The sequence below is a fragment of the Halteromyces radiatus genome, assembly GCF_025201355.1.
Source record: "Halteromyces radiatus strain CBS 162.75 chromosome Unknown BX664scaffold_12, whole genome shotgun sequence".
NCBI classification, from domain to species: domain Eukaryota; kingdom Fungi; phylum Mucoromycota; class Mucoromycetes; order Mucorales; family Cunninghamellaceae; genus Halteromyces; species Halteromyces radiatus.
Window position 1 is genome coordinate 398,967 of NW_026251698.1, and position 18,150 is coordinate 417,116.

The following is an 18,150-nucleotide window of genomic DNA, read 5'->3' on the forward strand; positions in this document are numbered from 1 at the left end:
AAAAAAAAAAAAAAAAAAAAAAAAAAGAAAAAAAAAAAAAAAGAGAAAAGAAAAGAAAAAAATAATGCACAGGTTTGATTGATCTCGTATAACAAGTGAAAAATGGAAATGAAAATGATGATACTTGAAAGATCCAGTCAATATGCATGAATGACAAAAAAGGAAACCTATGTTACATGCAAAAAAAAAAAAGTTTATATGAAATCAAATATAAATTTCATTTCTCTTTCTATCATTTACCTGGCATTTCTTTGTTATTTAAAAATTAACAATAGATCTACAAACCCTTTCTAGATGGGGCGATCATCAGATGAAATCTTCGTCTTTCTTCAGATATCAAATACGATATTAAACATCTACCCACTAATTATTATTATTATCTTGTTACATAGCCTTTTGACAACTTCCATCGTCTATCATCATCATAATAGGAAGTACTAGTATTGTCCATTTCCTTTTTCTTCTTTCATCTTTATAATAGGCTAATAAAACAAACAAACAAAGTAATCAATAAATAATAATAATAATAAAAAAAACGTCAATAGGCATCAGTGTACACTCTCAACACCGATAATCCCTATTTTTTTCTCTTCTGTATATCTATTCCATCCTACTACCGAATATTATAAAAGAGGAATCCATCATTTTGATTCATCGTTTTATTCAAAAGGAGATATTAAAAAAAAAAAAAGATAATACAACCAATAACTAAACTAAACTAACTACAAAGTATTCAATCTGAATCATCATCCAGGGAGATAGGATCGTTTTCTTGACCCTGTTGTTGTTGCTCATCAGATTCTTCCATGGATTCATCTTCATCTTCGTTGCCGCCAACTTCATCCTCCTCGTCTTCATCGCCATCATTTTCCCCATAACCTAGTTCATCTTCTTCATCCATGACTTCCGTTTGATCATGTTCATGCTGTTTTATTTCGTTGTCAATCAAATCGTCATCATCATCATCGTTACCATTGTCATCATCGTCGTCATTATTGCTGTATTCTTCATAGGTGGCTTCCTGAGATCGTTCTTGATTATGGATTTCCCTGTTTTCGTATTTTGGTTCATAGTCTTCGGTATCTTCTTCGTCCTCACCTTCAAAGTATTTCAGTCGATCTTCATCGTATCCATCATTGTTGTTTTCTTCGTCGTCATCAGGAATACATTCTATATAATCATTGTCACCACTATCGTCTGCTTGTGCCACAAAATCAGTATCCAATTCATCTTCACGATCGATGGCGGCTGGTTCCACTAATTCATGACCGTGAACATCTGTCAATGGGTCCTCTTCAGAATAAGAATGACTGTCATAATCACGGGTCACTGTTGGATCATACATATCAGGTTGGATATGGGCTTGTCTAAAAAGAAGAAATCAAACAAAAAATGGTTATAACCAAAAAAAAAAAAAAAAAAAAATGTTAATCATCCGAAAAAAGAATGTATTTTTTTTTTACCTGTCTTGTAAATCCAAAGTGACAGCACTCAAAAATCCAGGAATACTTTTTCTCTCAGTGATAAAAGTATCGTAGGCACTTTGTAAAGTTCGGAGATATTCTTGTTTGTTGCGACCGAGTACCTTAACTGTTGATTGACCGTTTTTCAAGAACATGACCTGAAACGATAAGTCTTTACTATTTACGTAACTTGATTCTAAAAGCACCATTTTCCCATCGTATGTTGGTTTCAAACGGTATCCAAGTACACCAGGCATAATATCAGCAAGTTGATCCAATTGTCTTTGATACGCCTAGTAAATAGAATAATGTGAGCCTCCAAACTGATTTCTTTTTTTTTTATTACCTCATCTTTTCGAGCAATACGTTTTTCTCTTTTGGCTACTTCTTGTTCCAGAGCTTGTTTTTGATCTTCCATGTTTTGCAAAGTCTTCTTGGGAATAGAGATCATGATGGTTTCTTGATCTTGTCTGTCATCAGATAGATCCATACTGCTGTCAATAGTTGATGTTTGATAATGCAGTAATTGCTCCAAAAGGATCTTATTTTCTTGTCGTAAATTTTCAAGCTGACGTTTTCGAATACCATATTCAACAGATGCTGGATTTTCTTTGAGTGCCAAGATGCGAACATGATCAGATGAAGTATCTGTAGCATTGTTTGCTTGAGTAATGTTGTTTTCTTTGCTGACAGTCGATGAAGGATCCATTCCATGCCGTCCAAAATAATCTTGTAATAATGATAACTGATTTCGTAAGATGTTGATTTGACTATTAGCATTGTTGAGATTGCTTTGTAACGTCTTTGTATCTATATGAAGGATAAGAAAGGATAGAATGAAAAAAAAAATATATATAGAGTGAATACATTTTATAATTACACTAATTGCCATGTCTTATTCTTTTTTTTTTTTTTTTCGTCATTACCTTCCATGTACTCCAGCTTTTTCTGTGACAAGTTGGACATAAATTCAAATAATGATTGACCAGAAGCAAGTTCGAAATATGGACCAGGTGAGATTGTTCCCGGAGATGAGTAACTGGCCTCCATTTGAGATTTGATGATATCTTTTCCTTGATCGCTGAGTCGACCTTCAAAGTCTTTGAGTAATTCTTCTAATTGTTGAATACGTTGCGTCTTTTGTATATCATAATTGCCTTCCATATAATTGCTTTCTTCAATATCATATAATTTCTAATTATATCAGAATAGATAAAGAAATAAATATTTGATATATATTTTTTTATTATTTGACAAAGATATTGACTTACGAATTGATTTTCCAGTGCTTCAATGTGTTTTCGTAGCATAATCTTATCTTTTTCCAAAAGTTCCATGGCAAATACATCTGAACGATGAAGGCGATCTTTATCCTGAATTGTTTTCTTAAGCTCGTTCATCTAACAACAACAACAACAATAATAATAAAACTTTAATATTGAAAATCATTTTACTTAGTTCATCTTACATGTGTTTCAAGTTTTAATATCAATTGATCGCGATTTTCCATTTCTTTCTTGAATACATCAATTTGATTCACTATCCATCTTGATTCATTACGTTCTTTGGTGAGATTGTAAACTAGTCCTTGAGGTGTTTCAATATCAAGTCCATCCTCTTTTTCGAGATAGCCCGCCCTAAAGAAAACAAAACAAAGCTTTGAGTCAATCCCTTTCTTTTTTATTCACTTTTCTTTCTTTCTTTTTTTTTTTTTTTTTTTTTTTTTTTTTTTTTTTTTTTTTTTTTACCATTCCAGTTTTTCCATCTTCAAACGGGTATTTTCCAAATCCAAACGAACATTTTCTGTTGATAATTGTTCCATGTTACGTACCCTTGCTTCTAGACTATATTTTTCTTCCCGTAACATTTCCACGTTGTGATACATTTCTTTGTAATGCTTCAATTCATTTTTCAATTTGTAATTTTCCATCTCTATTTTCCTTGTATCATCTTGTACTAAAATAAAATAAAAAAAATGTTACATTATTATTAATAAAATGACATATAAAAACGTTACATTTGACTTGGCGATCAAAAGTAAGGATAGCTTCAGTATCAAATTTGGCATTATTGAGTTCCTTGAGTTTGTTATCGGCTTCTTTCCATTTATTATTCAATTCATATTCCCTTTCCAATCCTAATGCGATACTCTCTTGTTGTTTTTCCACCTATTTAAATATATAGAATTAATCAGATCATGGATCATAGTTATTTTTTATTCTATATACCTGTTGTTTGAGTACATCCACTGTTGTTTCCAATTGTTGTATACGATTTGTCCATTCAGATTCTTTTGTATTTAAAGCCCAAGTTGCTTTTTGTCGTTCTCGCTGTTCTGAAAAGATATCAGTTGATAATCTAGCATTTTGTGCTTCCAATTCCTCCAATTTTGTTCGTAATCGTTCCTGAGTTATACATATAGATTAAGTTAATAGATAAAACCCTTTTCAAAAGAAACAGACATACTAGTATCAGCTAATTATCAACTTACAGTGACATTGGTATGATCCATTTTAACTAGTTCCAAAGCGTGTGCTGCATCTTTTGATCGTTTATGGTGATAAATAGCTCGAGCTTCAGCATCCTATGTCATGACAATTGTAATATTAGCATACCTTTCTATCCTGTCGTTTATGTATACCTTCTTTTCTGTAGTAAGTCTTTCAATAATAAAGTCGTATTCTGAATATTTTGCTTTGTGTTCTATATGTATAGCTTCATTTCGAGCTTGAGCATTTTTGTACGCGTGTTCCAACTTTAAAGTCATCGCTTTTAGTCGTCGTATTTCATCTATACCAAATAAAGTTATGCATAAGTAACCGTTCTTTCTTACTTTTTCTTGATACTATATATGTATATATATATTTACCATCATTGTCGTTTCCATGAGAAATAGAAGAAGAAGAAGAAGTAGTAGTAGTAGTATAAAGGGGAGTTCTAGAAATTGATTCCAAAGTTACCCTAGGTCTTTTATGTTGTTGTGGTGTTGAATGAGATTGTGAGTTTATCTAGTAGAGAAGTATTGAGTTAATAATACAGGTTTTCTTTATTTTGAATTAATGATCAAATACCTTTGAGGAATCCATATAATAGAAAAAAAAATATATGATAACCGGAAGTGAAACAAAAGAAACGAGAAAAAAAAAAAAAGAAGTATAAAGAGGAAAACGTAGTTCGAATTTTTTTTTTTATTTCCTTCCCATTCAGCCTGAAAAAAAAGCGTGACTCCTTCCACCCATTTCTGAAATTCATGCCTTAAAAAGTTGTCCAATCTTTTTTTTTTTCTTTTTTGTTAACACTGATATATCAATGAAGATAATAATAATAATAATAATAAAATATTCTTTATTTTCATTTCATTTTTCTTTTTTTAAATGTAAAACCAAAGAATCAGATCTTCAAGCACATCCTTTAAAGTAACAAGGTGTGTGGTTCGGACATGTGTCGTCATGTCTCCATTTTTCCCCCGAAAGAGAAAAACGAAGCTTGATCGTGTCAAAAACCGTGAAGTATCATCATATATTTTCTTCACAAAGGAAGGATCAAAGATTTTTTTATTTCAGCAAAAAAAATATTCATTATTTTACAAAGTCCGGTATTAGATAGGAATTGTGGGATTGTTTATACAATTTTTAAATTTAAGACATGATCACTAATTAAAATCGAATCTTTTTATTTTATTTATATGCTTTTTATCAACATCATCAAAAGATTAAAAATAAATAAAAAAAAAAGAATTCAAGCCCAAGCTAAATGAAGAATAAATGTGAAAATTAATAATAAAGTAGAAGCACTGATTGGAGAATTAGCTAGGTTAAAAGTAGCTTTAGGAAGTCCATCAAGGTTAGGTTTGATAGAAGTACAATCATTAAGATCATTACGTTTAGGAGTGACAGATTGAGCATAACCATTAAAATCACAAGTGGCAGATGTAAATGATTTTTCATTTTTGGATTGTGTGACGTACAAGTTGTACAAGTAGCTGAGTTTATCTTCAGGATTACAAAAAGAGAAAGCACCATATTTTCCACTTTCTCCTTCTCCACTGATATCTCCACAATTCACCATACCACACATTGTATCTAATTGTGTTCCCAAAGTCGAATTCTTATTGGATTGGTGTACTGCATCTGACGCAATACAACTCAAATTATCTTTCATACAAGAACAAGCACCTTCAGAAGGTGTTGGTGGTAATTCTGTTGATGCTTTCCAATCTTCTGTTCTTCCTGGACAAGGCACTGTTTCTTGTTGTTGCTGTTGTTGATAGTCATCCATTTTGATTCCTTTTGGATTTGTTGCTTTCAATACTTTTTGTAAGTTATGATAATCAGTTAAAGTTTCTACTTGGGAATTGGCTATTTTGACTAATCCATATTCATTATTTTCTTGAGTCCATTCGTAGACAATTCCACCAGAAAAGACAGGTGTCATTTGTGGTCCATAGACAGCCGATACTTCACCAAAAGTACGAGGACGTACCAAGTTACAACCATACTCGGATAAGAACACAGGTTTTCCATAGGATTCAAATTCTTTTGTACGCTCAGCATATCCTGATTTTTCAAAACTAGAACCACCACACCATTCATACAAGTTGATACCAAAAAAGTCAGCATGACTTTCTTCATCATCACCACATACAAAATAATCTTTGATACTGTCGCGAATATGTTCATCATCGTTACTGGCATAACCCACTGGAATGGCTCGACTACCACCATGACGCAAAAAATTCTTCATATCACGAATCACAGCTCGTACATAGGCAGAAGCAGGTGTATTCGTACGATCATTAGTCACTTCGTTTCCTGCAACAAAGGCAAGTAAATGAGGATATTTGGCAAAACTGGACACTGTGGCTCGATAGGCATTATATAGGGTCACATCATATTCTGGACGTTTACGGTTGATAGAATATTTAGGGGTCGCGATATCAAGCACAAGATACAATCCATTATCGGCAAATGATTTCATACATGCATCATGGTCTTTGGTTGGATCTACTTCATATACACGCACCACATTTGCTCCAAGTTCTTTCATAAGAGGCGCATCTCTGGCACATCCTGCCTCATCAGCAAGTGGATCGTTGATGACTTGACCATCACCTCTTGGTTGGTATGCAACACTATGTAGTTAAAATGGAAATAGTCGATCACAACAATTTGATGGATTGATGGATGATGATTAGACTTGTAGTTTTTTTTTTTTTTTTTTTTTTTTTTTTTTTTACCCTTTAATAAAGAATTGTTCTTTTGTAATAGAATCAAAAAACTTTTGACCCTTGATAACAATTGGATTTAATGCTGTGACAGATGCTGTTTGTAACCAGATTAAGGATAACAGACTCAAATATCTATACATGACTGATTTTAGAAAAAAAAGAAAATAATAATAAAAAAAAAGAGAATATTGAAGGAAAAAAAAAAAAAGAAAAAAGGAACAAATTTTGAACGATGATTTTCATTAACGCATATCTTTGTCTGTTTATCATATTTATTGTTGTTAATGGACAAAATATATATATGTATATATTACTGTATATACACAATATCCCAAGGGGGGATAGGGAGAATGAACAGAAGAAATATGCCCTTCCAGTGCCAATTACTATATTTGTATGTCATCAGGAATGTACCGGCATATATCACTACATAAAAAGATCGACATCCTGATATTATATCAATAGTAGCAAAATCCCAATCAATGTTGATGATGATATAGAAAATAATGACGACGAAGGTGATGATAGCTATGATGGATCAACTAAATGGTTCGGGTTGTGGAATAAAAAAAAAAAGAATTCTGAACCTGAAATATACCAGGATATTTTTCCTAGAGTCGTAGAAATTCATCATGTATCATAAGTTGCTTACATGCCCTTCTTTTTTTTTTTTTTTTTTGGAACCTGAAACGGTAAAGTATGTTCTATTTTACCTAGTCAGAATTGCATGATCGGATAGATCGGATTGGGAGCCAGTCTATTTGAAAAGTTTATTACCCAAATTAAAAAAAAAAAAGTTCCTATTTGTGAAAAGATTTTATTCTTTGTATGATGAACAAATGGATGGATGATATTTGGATGATGGATGAAATGATCGCTGAGGTTCCATAAAAAGAAAAGTTCAGCTACACGCTACAATGTCACGGGGGAGAAGAAAAAGTAAATCATGTTTCGACACTGATGATAGGATAAATGACTAGATGACAGTAAAGACATAATCTATTGATAAAGCATGATTATCATTTATCTAATATGATTTCATATGACAACTATTAACTAGGGAAAACTCAATCACTTCTTTGGTTGTTAAAAAAAGAAACAATAAGAAAGGTCACAAAAAAAAAAATAAAAGTATATTTAAAGTTTGTAATGACGAAATATAATGTAATATAAAGCACTCTTCTAGTCTTAATTTGGATTCATGCGGGTATTTCTCGTTGTGGAGAACAGGTACACAATAAAAAACCAAGACAAAAAGTTTATTTTTAAGAAGTATAATTCCTCCCTCATTGGATATGCTTTTAAGATTTGATCCTTATCGATTTCATCAGATTGTATGATTGTATCCATACTAACGAAAGGAACAAGAAGATCATTCGAGAAGAAAGACTATAATATGATATGATACATCAGCTTACCATAGGTTGATACTCCGATCTCGTCGTAATAACTTATTATAAAATGTAAATTCATGCTTTTCTTTCTCTTTCTCTTTCTTTTTTTTTTTTTTTTTTTTTTTTTGCCCTTCCAAAAAAAAAACAACAAAAACTCATACATCGGTGGATTCCTTTTACCAAGCCAATGGTTTATAGAAATATTCAAAATACTCATCGTCCGACGAAAACATCATTGACCATTGTGATCAAAGTAGGCACATCTTCGATTTGTGATGAAAAAACACATTATCCTCTACTTGGCAACTTATCAAGGATTGTGGAAACCATTATTCGATTAAAACAACAAAATCATCGAGTGGTCTTGGTGACAAGTGCAGCTGTAGGGACTGGATTACGAAGATTGAATTTACAAGAAAAGCCTACACGTCAAGCCTTAGTTCAAGTATGTTAGACTTTATTTGCATGAAGGAACACATATATTAATTCTTTTTTTTTTTTGAATCATTAGGCTATTGCGGCTGTAGGTCAAGGTCGATTGATGAGCATGTATGATGATCTTTTTGGTCGATTCAATCAAACCGTGGCTCAACTCCTTTTGACGAAGAATGATTTATCTCAAAGATCACAATATTTGAATGCTGTCAATTGTCTTGAAGAATTATTGGATATGGGTGTCGTTCCTATTGTCAACGAAAATGATACAATATCTTATTCGGTAAAGTTATGATCTATCCATCCTATTTATATAGTATAAAGAAATGATGATCGACTAACCCTCTTTTTTTTTTATTTTATATATGGAAGGAAATCAAATTTGGAGACAATGATACACTCTCAGCCATCACAGCAGGAATGGTTAAAGCCGATTATTTGTTTTTACTGACAGATGTGGATTGTCTTTATACTGATAATCCACGGACCAACCCTGACGCACAACCGATCATTATGTGTGACGACTTGCAACAATTAAAATCAACCATCACTGTTACATCACCAGGTTCATCTCTCGGCACAGGTGGTATGGTGACCAAGTTGGTGGCTGCGGATCTAGCAACAGCGGCAGGCGTGATTACTGTGATTACAAGAGGTGCCACTCCAGAAAACATTTTGCCCATCATCGAAGCTCAAGATAGTTATACTGCTCCTTTACATACTCGTTTTTTGGCCAAATCACAACCATTGGTGGATCGAACTTGGTGGATTTTACATGGCTTACATACTGCGGGAACTCTGGTTGTGGATGAAGCTCTTGCTGATGCCATGTTAGCTTCTAATGATTTGGATGAAGCTTCATCTTTACCATCTTTACAATCTGATGATGACAACGACTATACTACCACTACATCATCTCCATCATCACCATCATCTTCTTCTTCTTCAAACAAAAACGTCACTGTCACAACAACATTATCATCATCCACTCTATCGTCCTCCTTGTCGACATCCAAGGCACATGATCAAAGTCATCCATTTTTATCACGACAAGGTATTGCCAGTGCTTCGCTATATGCTCATTCGGTTCATCGTGTGGAAGGCCATTTTGTGGAACATCAAGCCGTACGTGTGGTTGTCCAACGACATTGTGAAAATGGTGTGGTGGATCAGATTACTGTGGCTAAAGGTTTGGTCAACTACTCCAGTGCGGAAATCTTACGTATCATGCAAGCCCAACGTCAAAACAAGATCACCGATCTAGGCTATACAAAGCTCCCCTGTATCATTGATAAGGACAATATGGCTGTCTCCACTTGATTTTTTTTTTTATCTATCATCATCATACTTTTTTTTTTTTATTTTTTTTATCTCTTTCCATACACATGTTTATTTACATATCCCTCTTTTTTTTTTTTTTTTTTTTTTTTTTTTTTTTTTTTTTACACTTACATTTGAATACATATAATATAATAAAAAAATTTTTTTATTGATGGATAACAAGTACAAATATCTACAAAACTACGTCGAATATAATAAAATAAACTAAAACTAATTACAGAAATATATATATACTACAATTGAAAATTTCCATCCTTGTTATCTAATAATAGTCAAACCCATGATCTTGATGCTCTTTGATTTTCTGATCTTGATCATTGCCATATATTGTCATGTCCATAAAAGGAATCGCTGTCGTTGGTCCAAACGAAGTAGGGGATGACATTGATGCTGATAATGATATTGTTTGTGGATGAGTGTTGCTATTCGATGATTGTTGTCGATGAATAGATGATGTTGTAGAAGATACTATTGGATGGGATGGTGTCGATGCAGATGACGTTGAAGATGATGTTGACCTACGATGATGATTAGCTTGATAGGGTTGATAGTGATGAAGATGACGATGTTGTTGATGTAACAAGGACGTTGAAGAAGAAGACAATGGTGATGATTTACTGATTTCTTGTACCGGCAGTCTTGATGACCAGCTCGAAGTCATGTGAGGATGATGTTGTTGCTGGTTGTAAAATTGTAAAGTTGGGTAATGAAGGTTTTGTGAAGATACAACCGTAGTAGAGGCTGATGTTGGATCGTTGCTAGGAGGAGATAATGAAGCTACTGTTCCAGTAGTCGTCGTGCTAACAGTGGTCGTACTATTCTGGATATGATTATCTTGATAATGTGTAGGTAAATGTTGCGTTCCCATAGATGGTGTTGTCGACAAATCTTGGGTATCTTGCTGCTGCTGAATTGGCGCAGTCATGGGCTGCATATCCGTTAGCGTTGGTGTGTATAAAAAATCAGAGAAAGGTAAATCAGATGTTGAAGCGCCACATATAGAATGATGCCTATGTAAATCCAATGGTGAAGTTCCTGTCGTCACATCCATCACTCTGTTTCCGGAGAATGAATAAAGAGATGTCATGAGTGGCGGTGTTGGCTGATGTTGTGGTACTGGTGCCGAATAATGTTGAGGTATAGATTGGATACCAGTATTTGATGGTTGTAGGGATGGTGTAGTTGAGGTGGACAAGCTAGATGATGTTGATGGTGATGATGATGATGCTGTTGCTGAAGTTGTTGTTGGGACTGGTGAAGCTGTTGGAGTAAGATTGCGCGAGGGACATGCTGTAACTCTAGAATGATGTGTCTGCGATGCCCGTATAGGATGTTGTGATGTTGACGTAGACGACGACGATGATGATGACGATGATGATGATGATGATGATGAGGATGCCGCCGCCGCTGCTGCTGCTGCTATTGTTGTTGTTGCTGTTGTTGTTGCTGATAGGGATGATGATGATGGTATAGGCGTTGATGGTAAATGATCCATATATTCCCTTTTCAAACCAGCTCGTTGATCAACTTCCAAGTTCAATTCTTCACCAAAATATTCGACAAAAATAGATCTAATGCCTGTGACTAATCCAATAACATGTTTATGATGTTTGACAGGAGATGATATCAACATACGAGCCATCCATGAGAGGTTTGATTTTGCAGATTCTATTTCATTAGTAGTAGCATTCACCAATAAGGTCCTGTAAACCATGAGCACAATCATAAAAGTTTCCAAAGAAAAGTGACACCATAGTTGATCCAATTGTACCCAGCATCCCAATAGTTCCACAATCATTTCAGCTCCACGTACACACAGTTCCTTGGCGAGCACATCAATAGCACTAGGAGAATCTTCAGAGTTATTACCACGAGATCGAGAGAAGAAGAGACCATATAATTGACACATTTGGAAGTTGTATTCAAAGTTGAGTTTGATGCATGCTTGCTCCCTAAAGCTTTTGCTTTTCCAATTTCGTTTATGGATGTCGCCTTGTTTGTAACGGAAATAATTAGGCAATTGTTGATACCATTCTTTTAATTCTTTGTCCAGGGATGACACCGTAGAGAGTAAAGGATGTTCTTGAGCAGTATTGCAGATTATATTTCTATATATATGTGTAATACGAAAACGTTGGATCATAAATTCTACACGCCATCGAGTTTCACCAGTTTCATGAGGCATCACGGTAGGAAGACCGATTGTAACAGTATCTTGAGGAGGTAGGGAGAATGGCTTATCAGAATGTACGGTACATAGAGTTTCTAAAAAGTTGAGCACGCCATAGTAACGTCGATGTCGTTCTCTAGCGATAAGGTCTGTCACAGAGTCAGGAAGTTCACAATGCATTTTCAAATCCAGACACATCCGATTGGCTAATCCCAAATACATATAAGCTTCAGATTCAGCATGGCTAGATGGATCACCCAAGGCATAAATATACATCATCAACAGACTATGCATTGTATCTACATTTGTCACCATAAATCGATCCCTAAGTAGTAATTTGGCACGTTGGAAGAATGGTTCACCTACTTGATTTGGATCTTGATCAATAAAGAGATCATGATAAATGGCACCATGACGTGCAGTCCAAGCAAATATGATATTAGCTAACATTTCATCTAATTTCCCTTTTCGATAGCGATCCAATATAGATCCCTCTAGTTCAGGACTTGGTAAACAAAGGAAACATTCGGAATAGATAATCATCATTTTGTCTAAAGTTGATTGAGGAATATCTTGGTGAGAGAATTGTTGTTGTTGTTGTTGCTGTTGCTGTTGTCGTTGTTGCTGCTGTTACTTTTGGTGATTAGTAGTTGATTCCCAAGAACTATATAGAGGAAAGACTTTCAGACCAGATTTCCATAATGGTTTCTTTTTCAAAAGAGTAGTGCGTTGAACAGAAGTTGCTGTGGTCAATTCTCCTCCAGAAGTTGAACTACAAGATGAGGCCGAATTTGATTCCGTATCATTGGAGGTAGTATCTGATTGTTGAGCATCATTTAATTCAAGCTGTGACATACCGGAAAGTAAAAGGTCATAAAGATCGTGTAATGAGATGATATTGGTATCAATCCGTAAACCCTTTGGAGTAAGTGAAAGTGACCATCTTGAGTTTGCAGCATTCAATAGACCTTGTAGGACCTCGTTATGATATTCCCTATCTTGCTGTACCATAAAAGTATCGCTATCTGTTGCTTGAGAAATCGTTGGTAAAGGAGTTGGTGGAGAAGTTGAAGAGACTGGAGGTTGTTTCAGATCCGATTCCAAAGAAAGTACACGTTGTTGTAATAAGTCTACTGTTTCATTGATTTTGACAAGATTAAAGAGATCCACTTGAGTTGATGAACCATTATAAGAGCAAGGAGCTAAAAGTAAATAATAATAATAAAAAAAAAAAGGGAGTTCAAATACGGTTGGACTCTTTCCATTTCCTTTTTTCTTAAAAACTTACCATTTGTTTGTTGACATCTTGTACAAATAGGATGGGCAAAATCACACTTAACTAAATTAAAAAAAAAAGAAACAAAACAAACAATAGATACATATATCGGTGAGTTGTTTCATTGATATAATAGTTGTGTTATGACAATACCTTTTTTTGATCTATAGAAAACAAGGAACAAAAAAAAAAAAAAAAGTCAGTGAGACAATTCTGTTAAAACTTTTAAAAATAATATTATTACCTGCAACGTTCACAAGCAAGTGTCATACGTATCTTTTTTGATCCAACAGAGGAAGAAGTAGTATTGAAAGGTTTCTTTTCATCTTTGGAAGACATGATATAGTGAGAAATAAACTCTTCACAAAAGAAGTACAGCAAGACAGGGTTTGAAGAATGCTTTTTATTGATGGTAAATGATTTTGGATAAAAAGGAAAGAATGAGAATAAAAATATATAAGTAAAAAAAAAAAGAAAAAGAAAATATATAAGACAGAGAAATATATACAAGAAAGGTAAAGAGAGAGAGAGAGAGAAAGAGAAAAAAAAAAAGGCGGACAGGAGGTATGATAAAAAAAAAAAAAGGTGAAATTAGTTCTCCGATTTCAATGATTTTTTTGATTTATGGTAAGACTATTTGATAGATGTTCACTTCATGTTGATTTTGCTGTTGTTCTGTTGATGATGATTTCTTAAATGGTTGAGATGTAAAAGAATAATGTCGTACAGTGATAGGTTGTCTTTTGTTATCATCATTCATATCATCATCTTGTTGATCTAACGCGTTTAAACATGTATCTAACCATTCTTCTTCGGCCTTTTCTTCTTGTACTGTTGTTTTTCGTAACATATTTGCAATAAGAACATACTTTCTTATAGGTAAATCAGTTCGTGTATCATAATATTCTGCAAGTTTAGCTTGAGATATAATATGTAAGTAATCTGTCATGATAGACTAATAATAAATAAAAATATATAATATGTATAAAGTAAAGAAAAAAGAAAAAGAAAAAGAAAGAAGAAAAAAAAAAAAAGAAAGAGAAAATGTAAAAATTAGGGTTGATATTTATAAAAAAGGATAAACAGGGATTTATTTGCAAAATGGAAGGGGAGAGAGAGAGAGGAAGAAAGAGAAAGAAAGGGAGAAGACTGCGGTGAAAGGTAATTATTCTATATGCTGCGACGAAACATGCGGTTGTGATGATGCTATATAAGATTTGTTCCCCCGCAGTTTTTTTATTATCGTAATAAATGAGGTGGAATGAGTCTAACCAGACCGGAAAAATAAATAATATGCAAACAAATAACAATCAAAAAGCAATGATCCACCAATCCAGAAGTATTACCAAAGTTTGTTATACTTTTTTTTTTTAGAACTTTTGCCACATCAAGGCTCGGGTACTTATCTTTCTCTCTCTCTCTATATGATTGGAGCACGTAAAATCAAAAGAATAAAGAATTAACCATGTTTCTATCACATTTTCTGTCCACGTATTTTGAATAAACAAGCCTTTTTTCACGCACTCACACGCACACATACACCCCCTTTTTTTTTGTAAAATGATAATAGTCATACTCTCCTTTTTTTTTCCCAAAATCATCATCATCATTATCAACATCATAATGACACCATCGATCATCATTCAGGCGTAACCAAATAAAAAAAAATAATAAAAAAAAAACAATAAAAAAAGAAAAATCCTTTATTTCAACAATGGACTGCGCTTTCATGCAAAAAATCTTGTCCTTTCTTAGCTATTCTAGTTGGACCATCTTGATGATTTCCTTTTCGTTGACCTTTTCTTCGCTGATTAAGGAATGACTTGAGTTTGCTAGAGATAAGATAACAATTACCATATTTAGTTGATTTTTTTTTTCTATAGGTCATTTTTTTGTACCTGATAAAAGGAACCACCATATAGAATCTTTTTGAGCCTTGTTTCACATAATTCAAATGTCCATTTTGTTGTTGAGAATCCATTGCTTTAAAAGTAGGTAAATCATCCAAAGCCATCCATGCAATTTGCTAATAGCAATAAAGGAAAATCTTGACTAATTAATTTTTTTGCCTTGCCATTTTTTTTATTATTCTTACACTGATTTCTTTTCTTGTTTGAGGAGTAAACTGGGTATTTTCTGGAACACCAATGATGATATATAGTCGTATACGTTGTTCTTTCATAGTGATCTCGATATATTCGTTTTTGTGTAATAATGGTGAGATATCATATCCAGTTTCTTCCAATACCTATTCATAAAAATAAAGATAAAGAATAGAAAAGATAATAACTTCAAAGTATCCTTACCTCTCGAACAGCACAGTCATCGTTCTCTTCATTTTGATTAATTTTGCCTTTAGGAAATCCCCAACCAGCTTTCGAGCTCCAACCCTTAACTAACAAGCATTTATCCATATTTGCATTCAATATAATAGCACCACATACTGGTACACGGAGTCTATAAGTCATAAAGTCAGTATAAGCCTTGTCATGTTCATGAGCCCATTGAGATAATAGAGGACATTGCTTGAATAGTAATAATAATAATAAAAAAAAAAAGGTTAAGGAAAATAAAAATACAAGAAATAGAATAATATTTTCAGATAACATATGTATATAAAAAGGATATTTTTTGATGAAAAGGTTTTAAGTTGAAATGATGGTAGATCAGGTCGTTGTTCTCGAATGAAATCTTCATAAAACCAATGTGCTTGTTCTACTTGGAAACATATTCGTTCTACCTTGGCGAGTTCTACATCTGGTACGTTGATAATAAATCGACTTGACAATTTTATATTGATAAAAGAAAAAGACAAAAAAAAAAAAGATGAAATACCTGTGAGTAATAGACTCTTTTTTTTGGTTTTCTTTTTTTTTTTTTTTGTTAATTAATTACGTAGCCAAGTCATCTAATATATCTTCAAAAGATAAACTACCTAATACTGACATTGGATCCATATCAAGTAAATAAATTAGGTTTGTGTATATAGAGGGAATTCTTTATTTCTTTTGGTAGGAAAAAAGTAAGAGGAGAGAAAAAAAGAAAAAGAAGGGAGCCATTTACTCTTTCTTTGTTGCAGGAAATGAATTATTGTGACTGATTCGGTGAAATTTTATGTGCCGCTTGGCCATTTTCTTTTCTCTGGTTCCTATTTTTTTTTTTTTTTTTTTTCTTCCTTCTCTCTTTTCTCTTCTCCCTTTATGCTTCTCTCGATTCCCCGTATTACATGGAAAGCTATAAGAAGATATTCTACAAAAAGTAAGATATTAATGGCCTATATTATATTTAAGTGACTAACCATTATTTATATAGCTTCTTTATTACAGTCCACTCGTATTTCCCCTACACTTGAAAAGAAACTAGAACGAATATCTGAACAACATGACTCTCTCCTTTACCAACTGTCTAACAATCAACTTAATCCAACAGACTTAGCCACAGCATCGAAGAAATTATCAGATCTTACAACAACAAAATCATTATTTGACGACTGGCGAAAATGTACTCAAGATCTATCTGATCTACAGGATCTTTTAGCAGTACAAGATCAAGAAGACGATATGTTAGAATTGGCCAAAGAAGAATATGAAGATATCATGTCTAGGATAGGTGTCATTGAAAAGGATTTAATTTATGAACTTGCTCCTAAAGATGCTGCTGATGATGCAAGTGCCATTCTCGAAATTCGGTCAGGTGCTGGTGGTGATGAAGCTTCGTTGTTCTCCTCTGATATGGCTAGGATGTATGAACGTTTTGCTCAACTGAAGAAATGGAAATGGGAATTATTATCAAAATCTGAAGATGTTGGCGGAAAAGGTCTCAAGGTAAAGCCATCATAAAAAAAAAAAAAAAAAAAAAAAAAAGAAGTGTGAGAATGGGGTGAATAACATCTTTTTGTTTCCCTTTGTAGGATATCACCGTGAATATTTCTGGTAGGAATGTTTTTGGTCTATTGAAATATGAATCTGGTGTTCATAGGTAAATTATAAAAATCAAATATATATATATATATATTCATCATCAAATATCGTATAGAGTTCAACGTGTTCCTGCGACAGAATCACAAGGTCGAATTCATACATCCACCATCACTGTTGCTATGTTACCACAACCTACAGAAGTAAGTATATATTTATATCAATATTCATGAAGAAACTAATAAAGTATATTATATATATAGGTAGATGTACAAATTAGGGATTCAGATTTAAAGATTGATCTTTATCGTGCATCTGGTGCAGGTGGACAACATGTGAATACAACTGATAGTGCGGTTAGAATGACTCATATACCAACTGGTTTGGTAGTTTCTATGCAAGATGAAAGATCACAACACAAGGTATAAAAAAATAATAATGAGGTATTTTGAATCAATTGGACCAATTAAGCCGAATTTTTTTTTTTTTTTAGAATAAAGCCAAGGCGTTGAAGGTACTTCGTGCAAAGATATTTGAACTAGAACGGGAAAAAACTCAATCGGCTAGACGGGATTCAAGAAACAAACAAATTGGTACTGGTGATCGATCGGAAAAGATTCGAACTTATAACTTCCCTCAGGTAATCCAAAACAAAATAAATGTCATTTTGACTATAACTAACTAACTCATTTCTTTTGTGCACAGAATCGTGTGACAGATCATAGAATTAATTTGACAGTTTATGAATTAGAACATATTTTATCTGGTGATGGACTTGAAAATATCATTGAACCCTTACAAGAATATTATTTATCTCAATCCCTTTTAGATGAATAAACTGTAGAGACCTTTTTATATACAAAAATAAAATAGATATTCAAATTCCGAATCACATGTAAAAAAAAAAAAGGATTGGAACTCTTCTTC

General features: G+C 33.3%; 8 protein-coding genes across 8 annotated transcripts; 2 read left to right on the forward strand and 6 right to left on the reverse strand.

The window, feature by feature from the left end:
* Positions 1 to 621: 621 nt before the first annotated feature.
* BX664DRAFT_49174 (mitotic checkpoint protein-domain-containing protein) lies at positions 622 to 3,525 on the reverse strand. The gene is made up of 7 exons (XM_051549603.1): positions 3,212 to 3,525; positions 2,932 to 3,100; positions 2,735 to 2,863; positions 2,390 to 2,657; positions 1,810 to 2,273; positions 1,464 to 1,756; positions 622 to 1,367 (listed from the first exon to the last, which is right to left on the reverse strand). Exons 1-7 carry the CDS (start codon positions 3,391 to 3,393, stop codon positions 734 to 736), a joined length of 2,139 nt encoding a protein of 712 aa, XP_051395884.1. The 5' UTR covers positions 3,394 to 3,525; the 3' UTR covers positions 622 to 733.
* BX664DRAFT_49180 (uncharacterized protein) lies at positions 3,383 to 4,613 on the reverse strand. Its single transcript, XM_051549604.1, has 6 exons — positions 4,535 to 4,613; positions 4,333 to 4,471; positions 4,105 to 4,253; positions 3,955 to 4,047; positions 3,481 to 3,868; positions 3,383 to 3,419 (listed from the first exon to the last, which is right to left on the reverse strand). The coding sequence occupies exons 1-5, from the start codon at positions 4,547 to 4,549 to the stop codon at positions 3,659 to 3,661; spliced, it is 606 nt and encodes a 201-aa protein (XP_051395885.1). The 5' UTR covers positions 4,550 to 4,613; the 3' UTR covers positions 3,383 to 3,419; positions 3,481 to 3,658.
* A 588-nt stretch (positions 4,614 to 5,201) lies between these two features.
* Positions 5,202 to 6,885, reverse strand: BX664DRAFT_389609 (Glucanosyltransferase-domain-containing protein; the record flags this gene model as incomplete). The annotated part of the gene is made up of 2 exons (XM_051549550.1): positions 6,700 to 6,885; positions 5,202 to 6,594 (listed from the first exon to the last, which is right to left on the reverse strand). Exons 1-2 carry the CDS (start codon positions 6,828 to 6,830, stop codon positions 5,202 to 5,204), a joined length of 1,524 nt encoding a protein of 507 aa, XP_051395886.1. The 5' UTR covers positions 6,831 to 6,885.
* A 1,336-nt stretch (positions 6,886 to 8,221) lies between these two features.
* BX664DRAFT_304442 (glutamate 5-kinase) lies at positions 8,222 to 9,839 on the forward strand (the record flags this gene model as incomplete). Its single annotated transcript, XM_051542517.1, has 4 exons — positions 8,222 to 8,529; positions 8,596 to 8,802; positions 8,892 to 9,349; positions 9,551 to 9,839. The coding sequence occupies exons 1-4, from the start codon at positions 8,272 to 8,274 to the stop codon at positions 9,837 to 9,839; spliced, it is 1,212 nt and encodes a 403-aa protein (XP_051395887.1). The 5' UTR covers positions 8,222 to 8,271.
* Positions 9,840 to 9,983: 144 nt separating this feature from the next.
* Positions 9,984 to 13,845, reverse strand: BX664DRAFT_362813 (uncharacterized protein). Its single transcript, XM_051548338.1, has 5 exons — positions 13,551 to 13,845; positions 13,460 to 13,470; positions 13,319 to 13,369; positions 12,712 to 13,232; positions 9,984 to 12,657 (listed from the first exon to the last, which is right to left on the reverse strand). The coding sequence occupies exons 1-5, from the start codon at positions 13,643 to 13,645 to the stop codon at positions 10,123 to 10,125; spliced, it is 3,213 nt and encodes a 1,070-aa protein (XP_051395888.1). The 5' UTR covers positions 13,646 to 13,845; the 3' UTR covers positions 9,984 to 10,122.
* A 44-nt stretch (positions 13,846 to 13,889) lies between these two features.
* On the reverse strand, positions 13,890 to 14,335 carry BX664DRAFT_344191 (uncharacterized protein). The gene has a single exon (XM_051547432.1). The coding sequence runs from the start codon at positions 14,253 to 14,255 to the stop codon at positions 13,929 to 13,931; it is 327 nt and encodes a 108-aa protein (XP_051395889.1). The 5' UTR covers positions 14,256 to 14,335; the 3' UTR covers positions 13,890 to 13,928.
* A 656-nt stretch (positions 14,336 to 14,991) lies between these two features.
* Positions 14,992 to 16,329, reverse strand: BX664DRAFT_344197 (Dcp2, box A domain-containing protein). Its single transcript, XM_051547433.1, has 6 exons — positions 16,202 to 16,329; positions 15,935 to 16,086; positions 15,613 to 15,839; positions 15,402 to 15,554; positions 15,205 to 15,332; positions 14,992 to 15,138 (listed from the first exon to the last, which is right to left on the reverse strand). The coding sequence occupies exons 1-6, from the start codon at positions 16,261 to 16,263 to the stop codon at positions 15,015 to 15,017; spliced, it is 846 nt and encodes a 281-aa protein (XP_051395890.1). The 5' UTR covers positions 16,264 to 16,329; the 3' UTR covers positions 14,992 to 15,014.
* Positions 16,330 to 16,495: 166 nt separating this feature from the next.
* BX664DRAFT_344199 (uncharacterized protein) lies at positions 16,496 to 18,115 on the forward strand. The gene is made up of 7 exons (XM_051547434.1): positions 16,496 to 16,564; positions 16,619 to 17,130; positions 17,217 to 17,284; positions 17,342 to 17,426; positions 17,487 to 17,645; positions 17,717 to 17,863; positions 17,929 to 18,115. The coding sequence occupies exons 1-7, from the start codon at positions 16,507 to 16,509 to the stop codon at positions 18,058 to 18,060; spliced, it is 1,161 nt and encodes a 386-aa protein (XP_051395891.1). The 5' UTR covers positions 16,496 to 16,506; the 3' UTR covers positions 18,061 to 18,115.
* Positions 18,116 to 18,150: the final 35 nt, after the last annotated feature.

Excerpts from the sequence above, each read along its gene's own strand:
- BX664DRAFT_49174 (XM_051549603.1), bottom strand. The coding sequence starts at position 3,393 with ATGGAAAATTACAAATTGAAAAATGAATTGAAGCATTACAAAGAAATG. Across the intron at positions 2,864-2,931 it reads TATTAAAACTTGAAACACAT|ATGAACGAGCTTAAGAAAAC; the intron begins GTAAGATGAACT and ends TGTTGTTGTTAG. Across the intron at positions 1,757-1,809 it reads GTATTGCTCGAAAAGATGAG|GCGTATCAAAGACAATTGGA; the intron begins GTAATAAAAAAA and ends TCTATTTACTAG.
- BX664DRAFT_49180 (XM_051549604.1), bottom strand. Across the intron at positions 4,254-4,332 it reads TCATGGAAACGACAATGATG|ATGAAATACGACGACTAAAA; the intron begins GTAAATATATAT and ends TATTTGGTATAG. Across the intron at positions 4,048-4,104 it reads GACTTACTACAGAAAAGAAG|GATGCTGAAGCTCGAGCTAT; the intron begins GTATACATAAAC and ends GTCATGACATAG.
- BX664DRAFT_362813 (XM_051548338.1), bottom strand. The coding sequence starts at position 13,645 with ATGTCTTCCAAAGATGAAAAGAAACCTTTCAATACTACTTCTTCCTCT. Across the intron at positions 13,233-13,318 it reads AAGATGTCAACAAACAAATG|CTCCTTGCTCTTATAATGGT; the intron begins GTAAGTTTTTAA and ends ATTTACTTTTAG. Across the intron at positions 12,658-12,711 it reads TATGGAAATCTGGTCTGAAA|CAGCAACAACGACAACAGCA; the intron begins GTCTTTCCTCTA and ends CAAAAGTAACAG.
- BX664DRAFT_344191 (XM_051547432.1), bottom strand. The coding sequence starts at position 14,255 with ATGACAGATTACTTACATATTATATCTCAAGCTAAACTTGCAGAATAT.
- BX664DRAFT_344197 (XM_051547433.1), bottom strand. The coding sequence starts at position 16,263 with ATGGATCCAATGTCAGTATTAGGTAGTTTATCTTTTGAAGATATATTA. Across the intron at positions 15,840-15,934 it reads TAAAACCTTTTCATCAAAAA|TATTCAAGCAATGTCCTCTA; the intron begins ATATCCTTTTTA and ends TATTATTATTAC. Across the intron at positions 15,139-15,204 it reads ATGGTGGTTCCTTTTATCAG|CAAACTCAAGTCATTCCTTA; the intron begins GTACAAAAAAAT and ends TCTTATCTCTAG.
- BX664DRAFT_344199 (XM_051547434.1), top strand. The coding sequence starts at position 16,507 with ATGCTTCTCTCGATTCCCCGTATTACATGGAAAGCTATAAGAAGATAT. Across the intron at positions 17,427-17,486 it reads TGTTACCACAACCTACAGAA|GTAGATGTACAAATTAGGGA; the intron begins GTAAGTATATAT and ends TTATATATATAG. Across the intron at positions 17,646-17,716 it reads ATGAAAGATCACAACACAAG|AATAAAGCCAAGGCGTTGAA; the intron begins GTATAAAAAAAT and ends TTTTTTTTTTAG.